At 39.0% G+C, this 21103-nt stretch overlaps 2 protein-coding genes across 3 annotated transcripts; one reads left to right on the forward strand and one right to left on the reverse strand.

Moving 5' to 3' along the window:
- Positions 1-9693: 9693 nt before the first annotated feature.
- ccl25a (chemokine (C-C motif) ligand 25a) lies at positions 9694-12017 on the forward strand. Its single transcript, XM_050032890.1, has 5 exons — positions 9694-9751; positions 10497-10582; positions 10859-10976; positions 11084-11201; positions 11406-12017. Exons 2-5 carry the CDS (start codon positions 10519-10521, stop codon positions 11427-11429), a joined length of 324 nt encoding a protein of 107 aa, XP_049888847.1. The 5' UTR covers positions 9694-9751; positions 10497-10518; the 3' UTR covers positions 11430-12017.
- Positions 12018-14233: 2216 nt separating this feature from the next.
- LOC126382707 (serine/threonine-protein kinase NIM1-like) lies at positions 14234-20532 on the reverse strand. 2 transcript variants are annotated; one of them, XM_050032748.1, is made up of 5 exons: positions 20498-20532; positions 20154-20277; positions 19748-20023; positions 17001-17269; positions 14234-16281 (listed from the first exon to the last, which is right to left on the reverse strand). In XM_050032748.1, the coding sequence occupies exons 2-5, from the start codon at positions 20221-20223 to the stop codon at positions 15526-15528; spliced, it is 1371 nt and encodes a 456-aa protein (XP_049888705.1). In that variant the 5' UTR covers positions 20224-20277; positions 20498-20532; the 3' UTR covers positions 14234-15525. The 2 variants fall into 2 exon arrangements, with proteins under 2 accessions (XP_049888705.1, XP_049888704.1); XM_050032747.1 differs by having other exon boundaries at positions 20154-20526.
- Positions 20533-21103: the final 571 nt, after the last annotated feature.

The following is a 21103-nucleotide window of genomic DNA, read 5'->3' on the forward strand; positions in this document are numbered from 1 at the left end:
ACAAAGTTCAGTCTTTCAAGGGATTTATTCAGCCAATTTTAATTTAGTTATGGCACTTATTGCTAAGAAAAAGTACAAATAAAACCAAACCTTTCATTCCAGGCTTTTATAAGGGCCCCTCTTCCACTGGGGCTCTGAGTAATCAGTCCCACTTTCCCGCATTATGCCAACCCTGAATAGGTTCACAGCGGACTCAGTTGTCACATATTTGTAAATCAAGACATACCCACATTTCACACAGTGCGAGATCTTAATACTGTCAAATTTCTTGGATCTTTTTAAACAAACTTCCCAAATCAGCTTCTGTTATCATGTAAAAACGTTTTCTTTGTCTGGAGATAACAGGACAATTAACCTGCTAACAACAGAAAATGAATTTGTCATTCGGATAAAATGAGATAATTGTTTGATTGTCTTAAGATAATAGGATTAAACCAATGATTACAATTACAGCTGCCCTCTGTTGAGGAATGAAACACATTTACTGATCACAATCTCTCTGTAATTCTTCTATGTTTCTTTGCTGTAGTTGAAAGGTTGAATCAACGGCCTCTACACAAACATATATGAAATGTTTCCATTAGAAAGTGACCCAGTGCCAGATGTAGAAGCAGGAGTTAGGCAGAAAACACTGGACAAATCCAGCACAGACATAAACACAAAGCAGTTGTTTGCGTTGTTTGCTCAATTATGGTTAGGGAACACTGAGTAGAGCACATTTCATAAGAATTTTTATTGCACAATACCGACCACGTTTTCAGCAAAGAATCATACTTCAAATTTCCCTTCAGGCACAACTCAAACAAGCCACTGCATGTGTTTATGCTGTTTTCCACAAAAGCCTTCATCTGTCAAGGGAGCTTGGCTTCAGCTTCGAGCCATAACAGTTTCAGTTCTCTTCTTATCCATCAGCGTAGCCACCGTCCAATGTCCACTGTAAATCAGCAAGTCAACATTTTTATTGGTTGCAGGCCAGGGAGCTTAACTCTCACTAAACTCTAATTATACGCCAGCTAAATGTTTGCGCATTCTTTGTTGTGCTTGACAAAACTGTCTGTGTTACCATCCAGTTTGCAGATTTCCAAACAGGCTCTGTTACATTGTTAACATAGTAAAAGTGGCTCCATTAGTGACTGGCATTTGCTGACTTACATGCATGCTTATATGCATATGTAATGATATGCAATGTTTTGAAGTACAGTAAGACGACCTCAGGCATACTTTGTTACCTAACAGACTTATTTTTTTACCAGATGATTGTAACTAACACCTAAAGATGAAACCTAGGGGAATTTCACTGGAAAAAAACAAGGGTAATCATGAGGCAAACATTCTTTCACAAAACCCAAAACGATCTAATTTCTCCAGTGATGTAATATTTGATCTTATCCTCTGAGCAGTGTCATCTGAAGAACACAGCTTCTGGGTAGAGCTAAATACAGCCGTGTGATGAATAAATTAGAATAAAATAAGAATGCTAGCTTGAAAACTGCACTCACAATAGTGCAGTGGGACAGCTTGAAGAAATGTCACTTATGTAAATATGTGTAGGAATTTTTCTTGGTGAACCAAACCACAGGGGACTAATGCCAGATGTTAATATTAGACATCTGTGCAAAACCCCAAATTACATTTGGAAGCATCCAGTTACTGCATCTTTGTTTTTTTTAACTTCTGTCTACAATATCTGTGCATGCCAGCTATGGTTGAGATTGGTGAAAGATCATAGTTAAGGTAAGAAAATATATATTATTGCAGGTCTGTGAAGGGACAGGAACTCCAGTCTCCTTTGCAAAAGTCAAATATGATACACCTCCTTCCATAAATAGTACACAAAGGAAACACTACTTCCTGCATTGGCACTAAATGATGGTCCTGGATGTAATTCGATTTTTCTAATCTGAATGTAATTCCTTGGATAACTGGCTGTGTTTAGTGTTTATTAACAGTGTTAAAGGTCCAGTGTGTAGGATTGAGGTTGATATATTGGCAAACTTGCAATGTAATATAGTTAGTGTGTTTTCTCTCATGTGTAATCACCTGAAAATAAGAATCCTTAGGTTTTAATTACTTTAGAATAAGATGTTTATCTACATAGAGGGCAGGTCCTTGTCCACAGAGTCTGCCATGTTGCACTACCATGTTTCAACAATAGACCAGAACAGACATTTCAAACACTGGGTCTGGATAGGGCCAGTCACTTTTTCACATTTTCGTATCAGCCACCATAGTTAGCAGCCCCTCGGAAATGAGCAATGTCAGAAAAACACAGATTTTTTTAAACGTGCAACTGCTTTACACAGTGTCTTTACCAGGTCTGTCTGTTTTGGAGTGAAGGAGACCTCTCTGGATTATTTGGCTCTCTGTAAAAACCTGCTTAATGTCTGGATCTTGAGTTACCAGAGAAAAAAGGTGAGTACACAATTAGCAGGTGCTTGGCTAGCTCATCTCTGATGAGCCAAACAGCATGAGAGAAACACTGATTTGTGACGTGAAACTGCTTTAGTGTTTTTACTGGTTTTAATTACCTGGTCCACTTGTTTAGGAGAGGAAGAGACCTCTGCGGATAATTCAACTCTCGCTAAAAACCTCCTGAACAATGAACACTAAAGGAATTCTAATTTGTAGAAGCTTCAGCTGGTTGCAATCTGCAATCCTCACCACTAGATGCCACTAAATCCCCCTAAATCTTACACACTGAGGCTTTAAACTGGCACTATTTTATGCTTTGTGCTTTTTGGAAAAATGTCTTTTTGAAGAAGCAGAGTGAGGATTTTTGGCACAACTTCACCTACGTGCAAGGTGCCTGGAAAAAGGAAAAAGTCTGAAAAAGTAGAGATGTAGTGGGACTAAAATTTAGCCCTGGACTTTTTGTGTGAGCGCTTAAAGGACACAAGCAGAATTTTTTTGGCAGTAATTTAAACACTAATACATTTTTTGTGGTGTAAAAAAATCTGATGATGCTGAAGACCTTCAAGGATATCTTGCTGACACTTGCCTCCTTAGTTTATATAAGACACTGCATGGAATCAAAACAAGACCAGGCCAGCCTGGATAAACTGGGACACTAAGTCACAGTATACAGCAAACTACTGCTAACTTCTGTATTCATATGTGTTCAGTCAATCAGTAGAGTGCTAAAATAATTACAAAGGCTCACAAATACACACATATGTCACACACTTAATATTTTTCAATAATCAAAACCTACGATGCAGTCCCATAGAAACAGCACAAACTTGAACTACCGCCTCACAGTTGTATCCTTCTGTGAGGCAGTCAAGTTGCAGTTACAGTTAACATCCATATCTGTCCAGACTCATATGTTGCCATGACAGTAGACAATGCTTTGAATATGGATATTGCTGCAAACAAGCTACATATTCTAAAACATGGATGTTTCACACACATTTTTAACCTGGCAGCACAGAAGAGCTATACAATCAGCACAGTTTCAAGATTAGTTTCACCAATTCTGCCTCTTACCAAATGTTTCCTGTTCTGTTCCTGAGTTATGGCATTGAGTAATGGCCAAAAATGTGATTTTGCAGAATATTATGATGTCACCGTGATGCTGACCTTTGACCTTTTGGATGTAAAATGTCACTTTATCATTTTATCCTATGAGGCCTTTGTGTGAAATTCTGTGAATTCTTGAGATATGGCCAAAAATGTTTAATGAGGTCACAGTGATCTTTGACCTTCGACTACTAAAATCTATTCAGCTGATCACTGAGTCAAAGTGGACATGCCAGATTTGAGGGAATTCGCTCAAGACATTCTTGAGATGACACGTTAACAAGTGTGCTCGCCTTCTTGATGCCCAGCTGCCCCTACTGAAGGGATATAACTCCAGCAGCACTTGTAGTCGACAAAACAACTTTCTTATTGGACCAACGTGTGACCAAGTAACTGTTTTATTAAAGAAGCTCTGTGCAATATTCAAAACATATCTATGATTTGAATGTTACACACAGCTCTCAACATGGAGGTGGCAGAGCTGGCAGCTAGCAGCTAACTGTGCTAGCAGCTAACTGTGCTAACAGCGCGAACAGTGCTAACAACAGCAACAGTGCTGACAGAGATAACTGGGGAAGGACCTGGACAGTAGACGCGATGCCATCCCTTTATCAGCAATAACTGCCACATGAACACAGGTGCAGAGCAGCAGCAATTAACTAACCAATAGGCAGTGGGAAACACACACAGGACTTGTGCTAACATGCACACCCAGCAGCACCCTCTACCACAACAATTAACAGAGAAGCTCGGATTACAGCACACACAGAGGGAGCATGACTGCATTCTCTGCCCAGAATGTCATTATTCTACTATATCTTACATAACAAAGAGTTGTTTGCTGCTATATTTATGCTCTAAATATTGTACAGAGCTCCCTCCCATGAAATAGGGACTGGGAAAACAACACAGCCTCTTCAATGGTGAGCTTGTGCTGCATAGTGGACATAACCAAAAAAGACATAATATATTTCCCTCACTTCTACCAAACTCATATCAAATCTAACTGCCTGCCTTTTCATCACTCCTAGCCACTGGTTAACTCTGGGCCTAATGTCCCAACTTTAACATCCTGTCACAAAATAAATACATCCCATTGCAGAAGTCATGACACCATCTCATTGGACCTTTTTGTTTGTTTTTTCCCTCTGTCAATTATGGGATTGCCTTTATTGGTCATTTATTTATATGTTTGTTGGTGGCATTTGAAAAGCAATGGGTAGATTGTGATGAAGTTTGCTGTCTATATTCATGGCCCCAAAAGTAAGAAACCATTTGATCTTGGTTATGTTTCCTCACCTAAGACAGTCAGTGCAAAGTTACACTTATCAAATGAACTTATCTCTTGACACCTTTGGCATTAACATAGATTGTTGTCTTTGCACATTCACGCCTCCACAAGGAGAAAAGCTTCAGATTTTGAAACTCCTTGTCCTTTCGGTTTGTCATCATCACGCCCAGAAAACACGAGCCCGTCTTCAAGATCAGTAAAAAAAAGAAAGAAAGAAAGAACCGGTAGAGACTAAATTCTTTTTGATTGTTTTCTCTTTTTCGTGCACATGCAGTTTACAAATGGACGGTTGCAAAAGAAGTAAATATTTAATCAGTGTCATTATTCAGTCTACAGCCTGTAAGACAGCTTTGTTCTCATCTCTGCTGTAGTGTTTTTTTGTACTGTGTGCCAAAGTAAAGTTTCTCATACACTGATGAATGGCTTCTTGGAGAGGTCTTCTCTCATATGCATGCAAAACGATAGCAACGGTGAAGGAATAGAACAACATATCATATTGTCTTAAAGGAATGCTGAAGACAACACACTGTATCATCACGCGGCCTGAGTCCAAGTACCTCTGGCGGTGGACCATCATCTCCTGACAAATATTTAATGCCATTAATCCATCAGGATATTTTGAATATGCAATCGCAACCAGGAATAAAGACAACCACAGCCAACTCTCTAGTGTTATTTCAATCTTGTTGAAGTCACAGATTGTTTTGCCAACAAACATTTTTTCATTTTGTACTATGATCGAACCCACACGCCTCGCACGGAGCAAGACCAGAATCGCACAAAGAGACTCAGGCGATATGTGAGTAAATCACAGCATACCAAATTTTATATGAGCTGCTTTAATGCCTGGGTGGCAACTGGGAAGGCAGAGGAAATTCTCAGACTTTACGACACAATGTACAGTTGTGTCTTCTGGAGTAGAGGTGTGGTAAACAAATGTAGTGAACACTTTTATCCTGCAGGCAAAGGAAATGAGAGGGGCAGGTCCATGCCATGCCTCATTGGGTTTTAGCAGTGTTTGGATGTAACTAAAAGTGTAAACAGTGAACAGCGCTATCCGGTGTCCACTCAGGCACTCAGGGCTCATTAATACCTGTCACAAAGCGTTCTGCAACAGGGAAATCTTCGGGTGGATACGCGATATGGCAACGCTGACAAGTGTTTTTAATGCAAAGCTTCTCAACTGTCAGAAGACAATGTGTCTAAAGGACGGATGCTTCATATCTGATTCTGTACAACTGATGTCTCATGCATCAGAGGTGAGCTTTCCTGGAAATACTGACAAGCGTGACATGAGAGAGTCAACTTTTTCTTTTTTTTTTAAACATAAGACAGGTTGTATTTTCACTTTTGGCTTGAGAACGGACAGCAACATAAATTTTCTAACTGCTTAATTTGTGACACTTTTCTCAAGTCAGTATAACTGTCCGTAAATTGTCAGGAAATGGTGAAATCAGATATACACATATAGGCCATTAATTTTAGATACACATATATTAACGACTTAAAATACTTGTTGTGCTGCCTCATGTCGCCTGTGTCCAAAAAGTTGCACTTGAATGCACTGCAAGGACTACAACGACTAACTAGCACGTACATTGTCTCCCTACTATAATAACTCTCTGTACCAGTAGACGGCTGTAGTCTGTATTTGTCATTAAAAAAGGGAAACCGGGAGACTGACAGCACAGTTTTAAGATGCTAGATAACCAGTGATCACATTAACAACAAAACCCAGAGTTGAAAGAGCAAATTATATTGGCTAGTGAACAAGACACATACAAAATTTGCTGAAGAGCTAAATGGCTAAAAAAAAACTTTGATAATTTAACAAGTTTGTTTTGATCTCACACTCTCTCTCAGGCACTGAATTGAACTGCCAATCAGAATGATTTCATTCACCGACGTCTCTGCCATCTCTGATTCATCATGCTGGATAGGGCAAAAATTAGCCATCAAGAGGCATTGGTGCGGGACATGCCGCCCAAAACTAGGCTGACAGATGCGGTCGACCATCAGCTTGGTGTGTCAAGGCCCTGAGATACAGTGTCTAATCTTGTTACTTCCTCTTTCCTGTCAGCTCCAAGGGTCAAAAAAGGTCTTGCAGAATCTTAATTGTCAGTTCAGGTAAGCTTTATTGATTCTGAGATAGAGCCTTTATGGCCTGATAAAACTTACTGTTTACCAGCTGTCGGGAACTTCCACACGTAATTAAAGTAAATGAGCAACAGCAGTACTTTCAGATTTATACTGTACATCAACTAATGTTCTCTGAGTGGTATACAGTGTTTATGTTTCACACTTAAAAAGGTAACCAGAGACAGTAGACACAATTTATCTCAAGATAAAAATTATGTGTAAAACCTGAATAAATAACCAATAAAATAATACCCATAAAATAAAGGAAAGATGTTACCTCTCTCTACATGGTGGATATGCTTTGAATTATTAAATGAAGCTTAGAAATGATGTCATGGGAAATTAACAGACTAAAAGTGAGATTATCATTATCGTTTTGCCAGAGCAGGTATCAGTGCAAGGGCATCATTTAAAGGGACTGGTGGGACTACGGTACATGCTCAGGGACCCAAGCCTGGAATAAAATGCGTTTCTATCTGTAATTTAAATATTTGACATTTTTAATATCACAAGTGCACTATTATTGGTTGGTTTCTTTCTGTATCTAATACAGCTATGAATGTTATCATGTTCCGATACTCATAGTATGAGTATCACCTGGTAATATAGTTTGTGAAAAACAAACGGTAAATTGACTGCATGTGGCACTTTTATCTATAGCGCTTTACAGTTTTCTCTCATATATACACACACACACACACACACACACACACACACACACACACCGAATGCAGAGACGTACCCTGCTGTCAGCCCTGAGGAAAAGAAGGCTGAAATGTGCAATGAATCCAAAATAAGGCTCATACCTTTTCAGAACGTGTTTTTTTTAAACATATGAAAAGTAGCATAAACCCCTAATACTGTAATAACCACTGCAGAGATATGTGTTTAGTCGTTCTGTAATTTGTAGGCTACCTCAGAGTGGATGCATTTTAAGGGGAAAGGGGTCTGCTAAAGTGTTAATTACCGGTATGCTATTTTTCCTGTTTATGTAGTTACATTTAAGTATAGTTACATTTAAATGCAACTAAATGTATATGTTACATGTTGTTTGTGCTGTATGTTCTGTATGTGTGTGTATTTAGATGTTTGAAATGATACTGTAGGCATTGTCATTACTGCTTACCCTGCATCTCTCTCTCTCTGTCTGTCTCTGTCTCTCTTTATGTATCATTTTGTCATATGGATTACTGTAAATTTATTATGTTGATCTGTTCTGTTTCTGTTTCCTTATCTGCTGTGAGGGTCCAAGGACAGAGGGATGTCATATGCTGTAAAGCCCTCTGAGGCAAATTGTGATTTGTGATGTTAGGCTTTATAAATAAAGTTGAATTGAATTGAATATATATTTAAATGCCTATGCTGTAATTATTACATTGATGTAAAAATGTATATGGTGATGCTTAATTTAATGTCTCTTGGAAAACTATGGATGTGTTATATTTGCACATTATTATGTAGCACAGTTGTTAACGTGCAGTTAGATTTAGGCACAAAAACCACTTGGTTATTGTCAGGAAAAGGGTCATGATCTGGCTAAAAATGCCCAGTTTTGGGGGCATAATCCATGCTGGAAAAGCAGCAATGTCTCTGTAAAAATTAACCTCTTTTTGTGCCAACGTCCCTGCTGGAAAAACAGCGACAGGTTGCTACAACACACCCCAGTTTGGTGCCTAAAAATCTGCTGAAAAACAGTCACAACTCACTAAATCACAACTGATTTTGATTTTTACTGGCCTTGAACAGTGGTCTGCAGCTTGGCAGGGGTTTCACCTAGGTGGCATGCCATCCACAGTCCCCTCCACCCCCTGATGACAAAGTCAGCTCATACGCTACGTGACTTTAGAAATTATATGATATGTGTGAAGCGTGGGAATGTAACATATTTGTGATTTGCAAAAATGTACAATGCCAGCATTTTCCTGTGGTGACTGTGCAGACAAGAACATACAAATATCTGATCTGCTGCTTATGTTAACACAATTAAAACACTATCAGGCCAAGGTTATGGGAAGGATAACTTCAACAGTTGCATCTTGAAACAAAACTTCAATTGTCCATGTCTCTATTCCATCAGTTTTGCTAAATGCTGTTCTTAAGTGCGAGGATTTACTGAGAGGAGCTTTTTGGATACAAGTTGAGAACATATTATGCAAGAATGATGGCATCAAACACTGTCATTCAACAGCCATTGTGGAAGATTGAGTGTTTCTCAATATGTAACTGTCAGCGTGAGTGGATGTTAAAACCTTCAAGAGTTTAACAAGCCAGACTCCAATTACAACAACCCCAGGCACCCTGGGAGCTAACTCTATGGTAATGTGCGTTTCCTATTTCTACATCTAAATGTTAACGAAGAGATATGTCATTTTAAAATTGACACTCCACCCCCCCACACACACACACACTGAGAATTTCCAGCTTCTTGAGAATTTCAAAGATATCATGAAACTGTAGCTCAAATTACTGACTGCAACTGCAACTTGTTTTACTTAAATCACAGGTATCTCCAGTTCTCTTTCTACGTAACACCTACATAAGGTGGGGGGCCACACGCTGTTGCAAGCAACACACACACACAACTCTTAATATGTCTGTCATAAATGCTTTGGGAGAGAAAGCATGAGGGAAAAAAAACACACATCAATATTAAGTCAGGGGGAAAAAAAGAAAAAAGAAAGATGAGTCAAGTCAAAGGTGAGTTGCGTTTATGGAAATACGATCCTGGCAAAGTTCCCTGAGTCCTTTATAAGAGTGCCTCACCTCTCCTGCACAGACACAAGAAGAGAGCGACATTAAGAGGTGAGTAGCTTGTAATCCGAATATAGAAAGAGACACTGCACTGTTTTAATCTGGAGTTTCTTAAATATTTTGTAATGATCATTAGTATTCTGTCTGGTAAGATTCTTTACTATTAATAGACTTTTTTGCACTTTTTTGGGGAGTTACTTTTTAATTTATCAATAAAATCACTCATCATTTCAGAACAAATTAGTGTAAATGTGTCAGATTTGCCAAAACAAACCTTTATTTGTCGTCTCTGGGCAGGTTTATGTTAATAATTTAAATTGTATGCTTGAAATCAAACTGATTTTAAGTAGAGAACAGATTTAGTTAACAGATGTGACATCTTTTCTCATCATCACTTCTAAAGCAATGATTGTTTCTTACCAAAAGATCAAAATGAACTACTCACCAAAGGACCAAAAACATGGAATGGAAACATTTGTGGACTTCGAAATCAAATTGGTTAATGTTTTAGATGTGATTGCTTTATTCAACAGATATCAAAATCTTGCAAGTTACTCAAAGAGAAGGAGATTTATTTAATGAAATAGTGGAGAGCTGTAGAGTAACAAAGGTCAGAGTAGTAAGAAACATATGTACTTTTATACAAAGAGAGCTGATGTGAAATATTTGTTCAAGGTTCAAGGTTTCGCATGTGAATAAGGAAGGCGTGGGAGGAGCGGAGGTGCAATAAGCACGGAGTGATAAGGCTAAATGCAGGTAAACATTGTAACTCTTTGCATCATCTGGCTTCTTTCAGGGCTGCAACTACAGACTGCACCATGCGATTCAACACACTGTTCTTCCTGCCGATCCTATCCTGCCTCTGCCTTGCACTGGCACAAAGTAAGACACTGTAAACAAGCAGCTGGTATCTTGCAGTCACATGTAATACACAGCAAAGATAAAAAGCAGGTCAGTGAGGCAAGTTTATTACCTGAGCACCTGCGTGGGCAGATGTGGCCTCACTGTGTACTTATTGCCTTGCTCAAGACCTTTAGCATTCCCTGATTGTGTCAATTACCTTTTGATTAATTTATGTGACTTGACTGTCAAAGTTTATGATGCTGTAAATACTGTGGTGATTCCTAACTTTACCGTACTGGATCTCTAATCCCTCAGTAACCTATGATGACTGCTGTTTGAAATATGTGAAAAAAATGAACCTGGGCACTCAAAAGCACGCAGTGGCGTACAGATGGCAGGTGACAGATGGAGGCTGCAACATCCCTGCTGTAATGTAAGTACACGTGCATAGAAAACATCCACTGTTAAACTGTGGTATTATCTTCCTAAACTTCTTATTTTAGCAGAAGTTAACATCTGTTTGCGTCATTTATCCTCTAGCTTCACAATGAGGAGGGGGCGTGATTTTTGCACAGACCCCAGAGAGAGATGGGTCACAGACCTGATAAAGAAGATTGACGAAAAGGTCCTCAAAAAGGACCAAAAGAAACCCAGGAAGGTAGGTGATTAATGGAGTCTGTCTATATTTGAACCTGGTTTGAACCAGTTCCCAATGGATAAATAAATATGTTTTCCATAAATTTGTGTTTGTATCTTGACATCAGAAACAATAAAGCATGTTGTGACGAAAACGATACATGAGTTTTGAAAGGACAGTTTCAAATATGCGAAACGTTCAAATGGATTTCTTTGCTCTCCACAGCACCGACGGCCAAGCAGAGGCTGAGGGTGACTGCCTGCTACAATGGCCCCCATTCATCTGTCCTCCATCTGCCAAATCGTATCATTAAGCAACACACTTTTTTTACAGGGGTTTTATGGCATCTTACTGGAAGGCAACTGACGAGGCCGGCCAAGGAAATCTTGTAGCATCACTTTTGCTTTCACTCTGCACTAAGATAAAGGTCAAAGCTTGGGTAGAACACAGCAGCACTTTGCTGTTGCAGGGTTGAACTGCTGATGCTGACTGGCCACCATGTATAAACGCCTTCAATAGCATGGCTGCTTCAATGAGAATATTTATGACTGTTTTCTCACATTTCAAAACATGAGGTATTCAATAAGCTGTTTAATTAATGGTGATGGAGTGTAAATGTTAATAATATGTAAGTATTTCTCATCTGATGTGCCTGAATGTCTAGCAAATACTTGTTTATATGCAAATGTAAATTGTTGAATGTGAGTCTGAAATGTGTGTCCTAGAAAAGGTGCTCTTATCTTAATTTCTTCTGAATAAGTGTCTGTCTTTTCATACATTTTGTGTATAGGTTTTATTACAGCGTATGTGTTCCAATAAAAGCATTATTACAATAAACCTGCTTATCACCTTCCGCTTAGTGTCTCAAAGTTTATGATTATGTTCAAATAAATGTTTTATGTCGTGTTTTCCTCCTGCGCTACTGATACTTTTTTGTGTGTTATGTGAATTTAAACACATTTTTACATTGTATTTTATTATAACAGGACACATTATGTAAATAAAAAGGAAAGGGGACACCCCATTCTTGCTTGCACAAGCTTGAATTTTATAAGGAACATAATCCACCTGAAAATCTGTTGTATTAACACAAGGCATACAGCAGTGACAGTCTAAACAATTACCTTTCAGCTGAGCTCTAAAATGTCTACACTTTCCTCGTGAGACTGCTATAAAATATAATTGTCCTTCATCACCTGATGCTATCATCGTCAAACTTAATTTAAGCTTGCAGTGTTTAACTTTACAAGAGTTTAACACACTTTAAATACGACAAAGTTCAACGTAAAAAGCAGGTACGTAACTAATCACACCTTACACAAGTGCTACAGTTGCTACTGCAGATTGCTCAGTAAAAGAGTTCAACACAATTCTGAACTCATGCAGCCATTTATAGTGAAATGAATGTTGAAGTGACACTTTTAACATTTACTATAGTGTTGCCACTTGCTGTGTATAAATGGCTCAGTGAAACAAATAATGTGGATGTAGGCTGCTTTTCAAATGTCAAATAGACGCTACAATAATTTCACACACTTGATGCACATCATACATTTTTCACCTGTTTGTACTTTCCTATTTTGTCTTTAATTTCACAGCCTTTAGGATTTCAACTGCAGCTGATTTGCTTTGCAGAGGATGCATAGCTAATAAGATCTAACAACTTTGACAGTCCCAAGACTGAAATAATCTGATTACAACTGCACTGCAAAATATTTACAGAAAGACAGTAGGCACGCATCAACCTGAAATGAAAGTATCTGTGAATGCTCTGTGCTGATTTACAAGCAGCAGTATCTGATCTGACAAGGTGCTGGATTTACTCATCGATCTTTGTGTATTACTCTCTCATCTCCATGGCATTCTCAAGAACTGCTGGGACATGCAGCTGATAAAATCTCACGATGAGTAACGCAGTGTGTTTGACTGCGCTCTCTGCGAAGATTTCTGACTTCCACACATTTGGCTTTGCAGAAGCTTCATCTTACATACTGTGTTTGCCTACATAGCAACATTATCAGACAGTGCAGGCCTGTGCACTACAGTGTGTTAATTATCTGATGTATGTTGATTAAAGGAGAGGTGTGACACATCTTGTCAGCTAATGTGCACATGTCTTAGAGGTGGAGAGAGTGATGGGATTATTGTTAAGAATAGAAATTAAAGTAGGGCAATCAACATTAAAAAAAACTGTGAATCCTCCATGCATGCAGGTGAGGTGTTTGTTTGAAAAGGCTGCCAACTTTGCCCAAAGGCACCAGTGAATGATAACCTGACAAATATGTAGCAATTACCAAGACATAATGGACTGTTTAATACTGATGGACATTCAAACCTGCAGTATGACTAACAGATGCACCAACTTCAGAGGTCAAGGAATTGGGTTGCAGCATGAAAAGGATTGTGGTGCAGAGGCTTTCGTTTCTTCTTGTTTATATCACAACAACAAATGTGCTGCGTGCTTTGCTTTCTGCATGCTGGGGCAGAAATAAATGGCTGGCTGATATCGTGATCAGAAATTTTAGCCTTATCAAGGGGAAAAACCATGAAAAGAAAATATGAAAGGAGGGAAACAGTGTGTGAGGAAATCACTTTACACTGAAACAAATGTGATGTATTACATGAAATAGCAGCATTAATATAAGGCAGTGTGCAGAGAGAAAAACAGAAAATATGTGAAGTCATAGCACAGACTTGTTGCTTCCGAGTGTTGTATCTCTGCCACCTTCATAACTTCTGTTCACATGAACTTTGAAATTCATGTTAACAGAAGTTCGTGCAAGTTTGGCGTTGGAATATATGTAAATCATGATCTGTATGCGAGTTTGGAAAGGGAAACTAAAAAGAAAGAAAGATGAAAGCAGTCATAAAGCACTGCACGCCAAAAAGTTATTTGAAAATGACATTATATTTATTGCCATAATATTTCCTACTGTTAAACCAAAGCCCAAAAACGGTCATGACAGCTACTTTTTCTCACCTTGAGCAGTCAACTTTATTTGCAGGATTAAAAAGTTTGCCTTTACTGTATCATACTATCATGAACAGAAATATGTTGTAAAACCAATAAATGTAATGAGTTGTTCGTCATTCTAAAAGTTCAGTAAAAGTCAGTTCACCGTAATGCAGCTTTCAAGGAATCGCTTGAGATTAGAATCAAGATATTTGTGTAGAGACACATTTTTAATTATTTTTAATCAAATGAAACATACTGTACACATGGAAAACAAGGACATACAAGAACTCACAATTTCGCATGATTTTGCATCAGATATTACCTATACATCCTCCTTTGCATAAAAGATCTGTAAGGACATTTTTGGGAAGTTCAACATTATTGTGTCTACAATATTAACCATGTATCTTTTTTAATAAACAGAAATGAAAGAAAAATTAAAACTCAGCGAAATCCATTGATTTTGAGCAGATATTAGTTATAAGTTTCCACATTCCTGTTGCCTAAATGACAGAGAAATCTCTGGGTCATTGTCAACCCTCATGTGAATTTTCTTTCACGCTCAGTTGGTTTAAATAAAGCTGACGCTATAAAAACTGAAAATGTTATGTAAGTGGACACAAGAGTGCCAGATATTGTTCCAGAGTGTGTCATGGGGTCTACAGTTTAATTCACAGTGATGTGCAATGGTGTGATATGGAAATAAATCATCAACATCAAGCTTTTCAATGTCACATTCTGCCTATTTAGCGTCACAAAAAACAGAGAAACACTATTAAAGGAATAGTTTGACATTTTGGGAGATATGCTTGATTTCCCTGTTTTCAAGAGTTAGATAATGCAACAGTCTTGATCTCTGAGTGAGACTGTGTGTTCAGTACGAATCTGTGGTCAGGAGGTAATTAGCTTAGCATAAAGACTCAAAGAAGGGGGGAAACAGCTAGCCTGGCTCTCTCCAAAGCTCAAAAATACACCTACCAGCACCAAAGGCAAATAAACACATTTTCCATAATGTTGAACTATTCTTTTAGAGGAAATACCTCACCCCCAAAATGATTATTTGTAAGTCAATTACAGTACTCACCCCATGTTACCCTGAATACCTGAAAAAAACTTTAGGTTTTAGTGAAATGCATGTAATTGGGAATTACTGAGCAAGTGACTGGATAAATGAGTCTTGGATTATACTGCATTTATTTAGTTTGTACACAGAAGTTTTGAAATAGTTTTGCTGTTGTTAAACGCGGCCCCCTATGACTTCAATTTTCTCAGTTTTTGGATTCTTCATTCAGCTTGCAGAGGCATGCAAGAAAAATAAAGTTTTTCTTGTGAATTCAAAGTAACATACGCTGAGTAACTGATATACAGGTGACGTATTCCTTGACGGATCTACATGATGAGACAAACCTCAGAGTGCCGTTTGTCTAACATGCCGTCTGAGCCTGCTCTCCATGTGAGTCTGTTCTGGGACTCTTTGTTGCAACTCTGGCTGTAGCCCACAGATTCCACAGACCTCCTCTTTTGGATGCGGTGCAGCAAAATCCGGTAAGCCCCAGTAACGGGGCTTTTCAAGTCTACGCTGTTGTTGACAAGATGGTTCTTGGTGATGCCAAGATCCTCCAGCGCTGCCTTCACACTCATTTCATCTGAGCTGAGGTTGTTGGAAGACTCAGCCAGGTAGTAGGGTGTAGGGCTACAAGCTAGGTAGGCCTCGGGGTATTCAATACCTCTCATCCAGTTGCTGTCCATGATCTGTTTCATAGTGAGGCGGTCCACAGGTACCGGCCTCAGGAGGCCCTTAATAATCTCCATACATGATCTGGGTACATACGAAGGAATGGCATAGGAGCCCTGCTGGATACAACACTTGAGCCTGCCTGTGTTAGTGGCTTTGAATGGCATAGTGGCAGTCACCATGAAGTAAAGCAAGATACCCAGCGCCCAAATATCTGCATACTGACCGATGTAACCTTTCTCTTTGAACAGCTCAGGGGCTGCATAAGGTGGAGAGCCACAGAATGTGTTAAGGACTCCGTTGGGGCTGCAGGATGTACTAAAACCAAAGTCACCCACTTTAATACAGTAGGTGCTGGTGTAGAAGATGTTCTCAGCCTTCAGGTCCCTATGGACAATATTACTATCATGCTGTGAAAAGAGAAAAACATTTGAGGCATTAGAAAGTTAATTAGCTCTCCTGCACAGAAGATTTGAGAACCTTTAAATGCAGAGTCATTCTTAAGCATTGTCATTGCTTGGATTCATAACTCAGCAGCTCCAAAATATTAGTTATCTTCAAGAAAAGTATCTTAAGATGATGCCCTATCCTCTAAAGGGCCCATAATATGCTCATTTTCAGGTTCATGCTTGTATTTGGGATTTCTACTAGAACATGTTTACATGCTTTAATGTTCAAAAAGCTCTTGCTGTCTGTACAGGAAAACCTGTATTCGCCCTCTTGTCTGAAACACTCCGTTTAAGCCCCTGTCTCTTTAAAAAAAACAAAAAAGAAAAAGCCCAGGCTGCTCTGACTTGTCAGTGTTTTCAGGTCTTTAAAATCTACAATCTCAACGTCTCTGCGGCATCATTGCAGCTTGAGAATGACTGCAGGGGCACTGTATCAGCAGTCTCTAATTTATACAGTAAACTACATTTCTCTATGGATTGAGTGTTTTGATACTTTCACAGTATTTAAATAGAACCTATACCTGCTTTATAATAAAAAAGACACAGGATATCTGACTTTTTACAATATAGGACCTTTAAAGCATTCTTTAGTTTTAATATTCTGCACTGGAAATCTCTTCCTTCATTTTACAGCAACATATACAGCTCAATGTTCACCTAAAGACTTGCTGTTGACTTACCATGTATTTGACTGCAGACAGGACCTGTGAAAACACTAGTTTGCTCTCCAGATCTGACAGGCGCCCCCTGGTGCTGATACGGGAGAACAGCTCTCCTCCGCTGGCATACTCCATCACCAGGTAGAGCCTCTTGAATGTCTCCAGCACCTCATACAGTCGCACTATGTTGGGATGAGCCAGCTTCTCCATGCAAGAGATTTCTGACACGAATAGTGCCTGAGATCGCTTGTCCAGACGCACCTTATCCAGGATTTTTACTGCAACTCTTTCTATCAGATGATGACAAATATGGGCAGTGAGGCCACAAGGAATACACACTTTACTTTTTATCTGTACCTTTTTTATTACTCAGTCTTCCTTATGTTATCAAGTATAGCTTTTCCTTTATGTCTCGATCAATACCTTTAATGAATTCCTAAGGAATGTTTATCAGCACACAAGCTGCTGCCTGTGAAGGCTGAAGACATAATGGATTAGCAAATGGTGATATGCCGTCTACCATCTGGAATTACCAAAGCTAGACCGGCATTGTGTAACATGTTAAGCTGAGCCGACTGAAGTGTCTCCCATGAATTTCCAACTAATATGTCGATCATGTGACAAGTCACTTACTGTCTCTACATCTTCTACAGTAGGCAGGGGGGCCTGCAGAATTTTTTGATGGGGTGACCAGATGGGCCACTGAAAATCTTGGGATGGCACATCAAAACCAAAAGCTGTAACTGAAATCAATATATTCTCATACAACAATTTATACGATATCTTACGAAAATGCACACACAATGGCTTGTATGATATCTAATGAATTAGCACCACACAAATGGTGTCATCACATTACGTACTTAACATAAATATACGTAGGTTAGATTTAGGAAAAGAAAAACAGTTGGGCATGATCATGTTACGAACTTAACATAAAGTTACGTGTTACTTAACGTAAAGTTATTTAGGCTAGGTTTAGGAAAAGAAACATGGTTGGGAGTTATTACATTAAAAACTTGACGTACAGTCTTGAGATTAGGTTTAGGAAAAGAAACATGGCTGGGTGTCACTGCATTAAGAATTTCACGTTAAGTTACGTAGGTTTGGTTTAGGAGAAAAAACATGGTTGGATGTTTTCATGTTACAAACTTAACATAAAGTCATGTAATTAATGTAAAGTTACGTAGGTTCATTTTAGACAGGAAAGTTACGCAAGTTAGGTTTAGGAAAAGAAACATGGTTGGGCATTGTCATGTTACAAACTTAACGTAAAATTACGTAATAAACTTTAAGTTATGTGGGTTCAGTTTAGACAAATAAAGTCACGTTTAGGTTCAGGAAAAGAAACATGGTGACGATGTACCTGAAAATAACTCAAAGTTCACTTGGTTTCACATGCCTCTGAACACTGGCCTCAAGGGGGAAAGTCCTGTGCTGTTTGACCCATTCACCACCACAACCTACCTCCGTATGCAGACTTTCGCCCTTCATGCTACTTCCTTCTTTACTCCCATCAGCACATTGTTCATGCGATTGCAGCCTTCCCAATTATGTGAGCTACACATGAATACACTTGATCATGATTATTTGGGTTATATACAAATTGTGGTGCATTACTTTTCATAGATATACGTATGAACAGTGCATGAGAACAGCCTGAGGAATTTCAAGAATTACATTAGGCTGTTGTTCGCTATTTGAAAACTATGTCAGTATGAGAGTTAAGGTATCACATTCTGATTTCTTACTTTACAGTTAATATTACGAATTGCCAGATGTGCATAGATTAATGTTGGCACAGTTAACATTTGAGTTCCACAACAATTCTGTTATAATGTATTTTGTATCTGTATACATGTATTAGAAGATTAACTGTTCTTATCCTTTTCCTAAAAAAAAGGCAAATATGCAGCTTTAATTGGGCAGAATACCTTGATTGTGAGGAACTAAACGTTTAGTGGGAACAAGCCTACTCGAGTTTAAAACACCACACAGAGGGGTGGCCATGGCCCCTACTGGCCACCCCTTGGTGGTGCCACTGGCAGTATCTGGTAAGTTACACATAGAAGAAACCCCAGAACAACATTACGTGTCTGTGTTGTTATTTTTTGTTTTTCAGTAGTTGCAATTGTGTAATCCTGTATTCACTCTCCACTCTGGTCTTGTTCATCCCCATATCCCTTTGTGGCTACATTGCTTAATTAAAGTGTTGTTTCATATTTAATAGGCTACATTTTAAACTATAAAAATGAATTTTCATGATATATGATGGAAAATGTGATTCAATACAAATTTCTCTTAATATAACATAAGTGGAAAATTAAAAGAGTTTCTGAAATTGTTATATGACAGTTGAATTCAGTTTGGGCAAGCTACCATGACCCACATTTTTATTGGCAGTGTTTGCAGTGGTGCTTCAAATGTTTTACCTGGAAGAGATTTGAGAGGTGTGGCCATTTCTTACTAATTCATCATTACTTTGACAGATTAATTGCAACAACTCAGAGACACAGACCGTATTATAGAAGCAGAAAGAGGCCTTTAAACCATCTATGACCTGGATCACATATTTTCTCATTTTAAAGCATCAGCAGAAAATACAACAATGTGAGAAGTTTAAACATTGTCCTTGTGACCCAAATAAAGATCAGGATTAAGCCCTTGAAACACGTATGGCGTCAGTCTACAGCCTTGTGTCCAACCTGCTCACTGAAGCTGAGAAAATTGGGGTAAAAAAAAAAAAAGAAAAGCACCCAGTTTCTCACCTTTGGTCAAGTCATGTATCCCCAATCTGACTTGGGAAAAGTTTCCAGAGCCAATCTCTCCTCTTAGCTCGTAAAGCCCCACCCGTCGTCCAAATGTCAGATCATTCATCACCTTCTCTGAATGAGTCAGATCATAAAAGGCCTTCTCAAACGCAGTGAGCTGCATCACCTCCTGCTCCTCTGTCTTGTTCTTCTTCGGCTCCAACTTTGCCCCCACCTTTGGAGATGTCTGGGTGAAGGTCTCCTCCTGACGTGGGGTTGTCTTCAGGTTAGCCCCTGAAAAAGAGAAAAGAATCAAGGGATGCATCAGCAATGTTTGCTTACATGATTAAAGTTATAACTGACTGCATTACATTGCATTCAATATATCATATATATACAAATCCTACAATATGTCCACACTCACATGTTTTCCCCTTGATGTTCTTCTTACTCCTCTCTGTGTTGATGGCATTATTTCTGTTGTTCAAATACATGATTGCAATCCCAGACACCAGATGGTACTCTGCTTTCTATTGTAATCCGACTTCCTGGTGATGTTAGAAAACAAAAAGGTGGTAAATTATAAAGAAAACAAATTTCCACAAAATAAAAACTGAAAGAAAAAAGGGATTCAAAATGATATGAGCAGCATGACGTGAATTTAAAACTAGCATCTGCATGCATCAGGAAAAAATGCCCCAAAATGAAGTCTCTCAGAAATCCAACTGCTCGTCCAGATGCTCCTATCGGACCACTGCTCTTTTTCACCTGCTGTCTCACTGTGCTGTTGTCTTCTGCTGTATAATCCAGAAGTGCTGCATGTCACCCTGTAATCCCAGAGGGCTGGACTCCACCCACGCAGACAGACAATAGACAGGCTTTACAGAGGCTTCTTTAAGCCTCAGACATGAACATGCAGTATGCCTGATGCAGATGCATCAACAGGACATTGATGGGATTATCTCTGCGATGTTATGCATATGACCATCATTACTGTTAGGGGTCAAGGTGCCGAGGAAAGGCTATTACTTTCACTAACGTGGCTCAGTTCCTTCCGGTTGGAACTTTTTTTACATGATAATTTAAACTGTATTAATCTTCAACTTTGTCAGAGGTGCTTTGTTGAAAGCTGCACTGTTAACAAATGATAATTCAAATGTATTTGACAGTTCCCCAGATCAAGACAAAAACATGTGACTTACACCTCACAACCTCTACCAAAACGGATGTGGACACAGAGTCTGAGACTGTGGCCTTCTGACCGGTTGACAGTGACCCACATCGCCGACCATGACACCAACCAGACACTAGGCCAGACTGTCTGCACAGGCACGCTGTCTGTAACCCGCCACTCCCGTCCACCTCTGCTGTCCA

The sequence above is a fragment of the Epinephelus moara genome, chromosome 21 (genome assembly GCF_006386435.1).
Source record: "Epinephelus moara isolate mb chromosome 21, YSFRI_EMoa_1.0, whole genome shotgun sequence".
In the NCBI taxonomy this organism is placed as follows: domain Eukaryota; kingdom Metazoa; phylum Chordata; class Actinopteri; order Perciformes; family Serranidae; genus Epinephelus; species Epinephelus moara.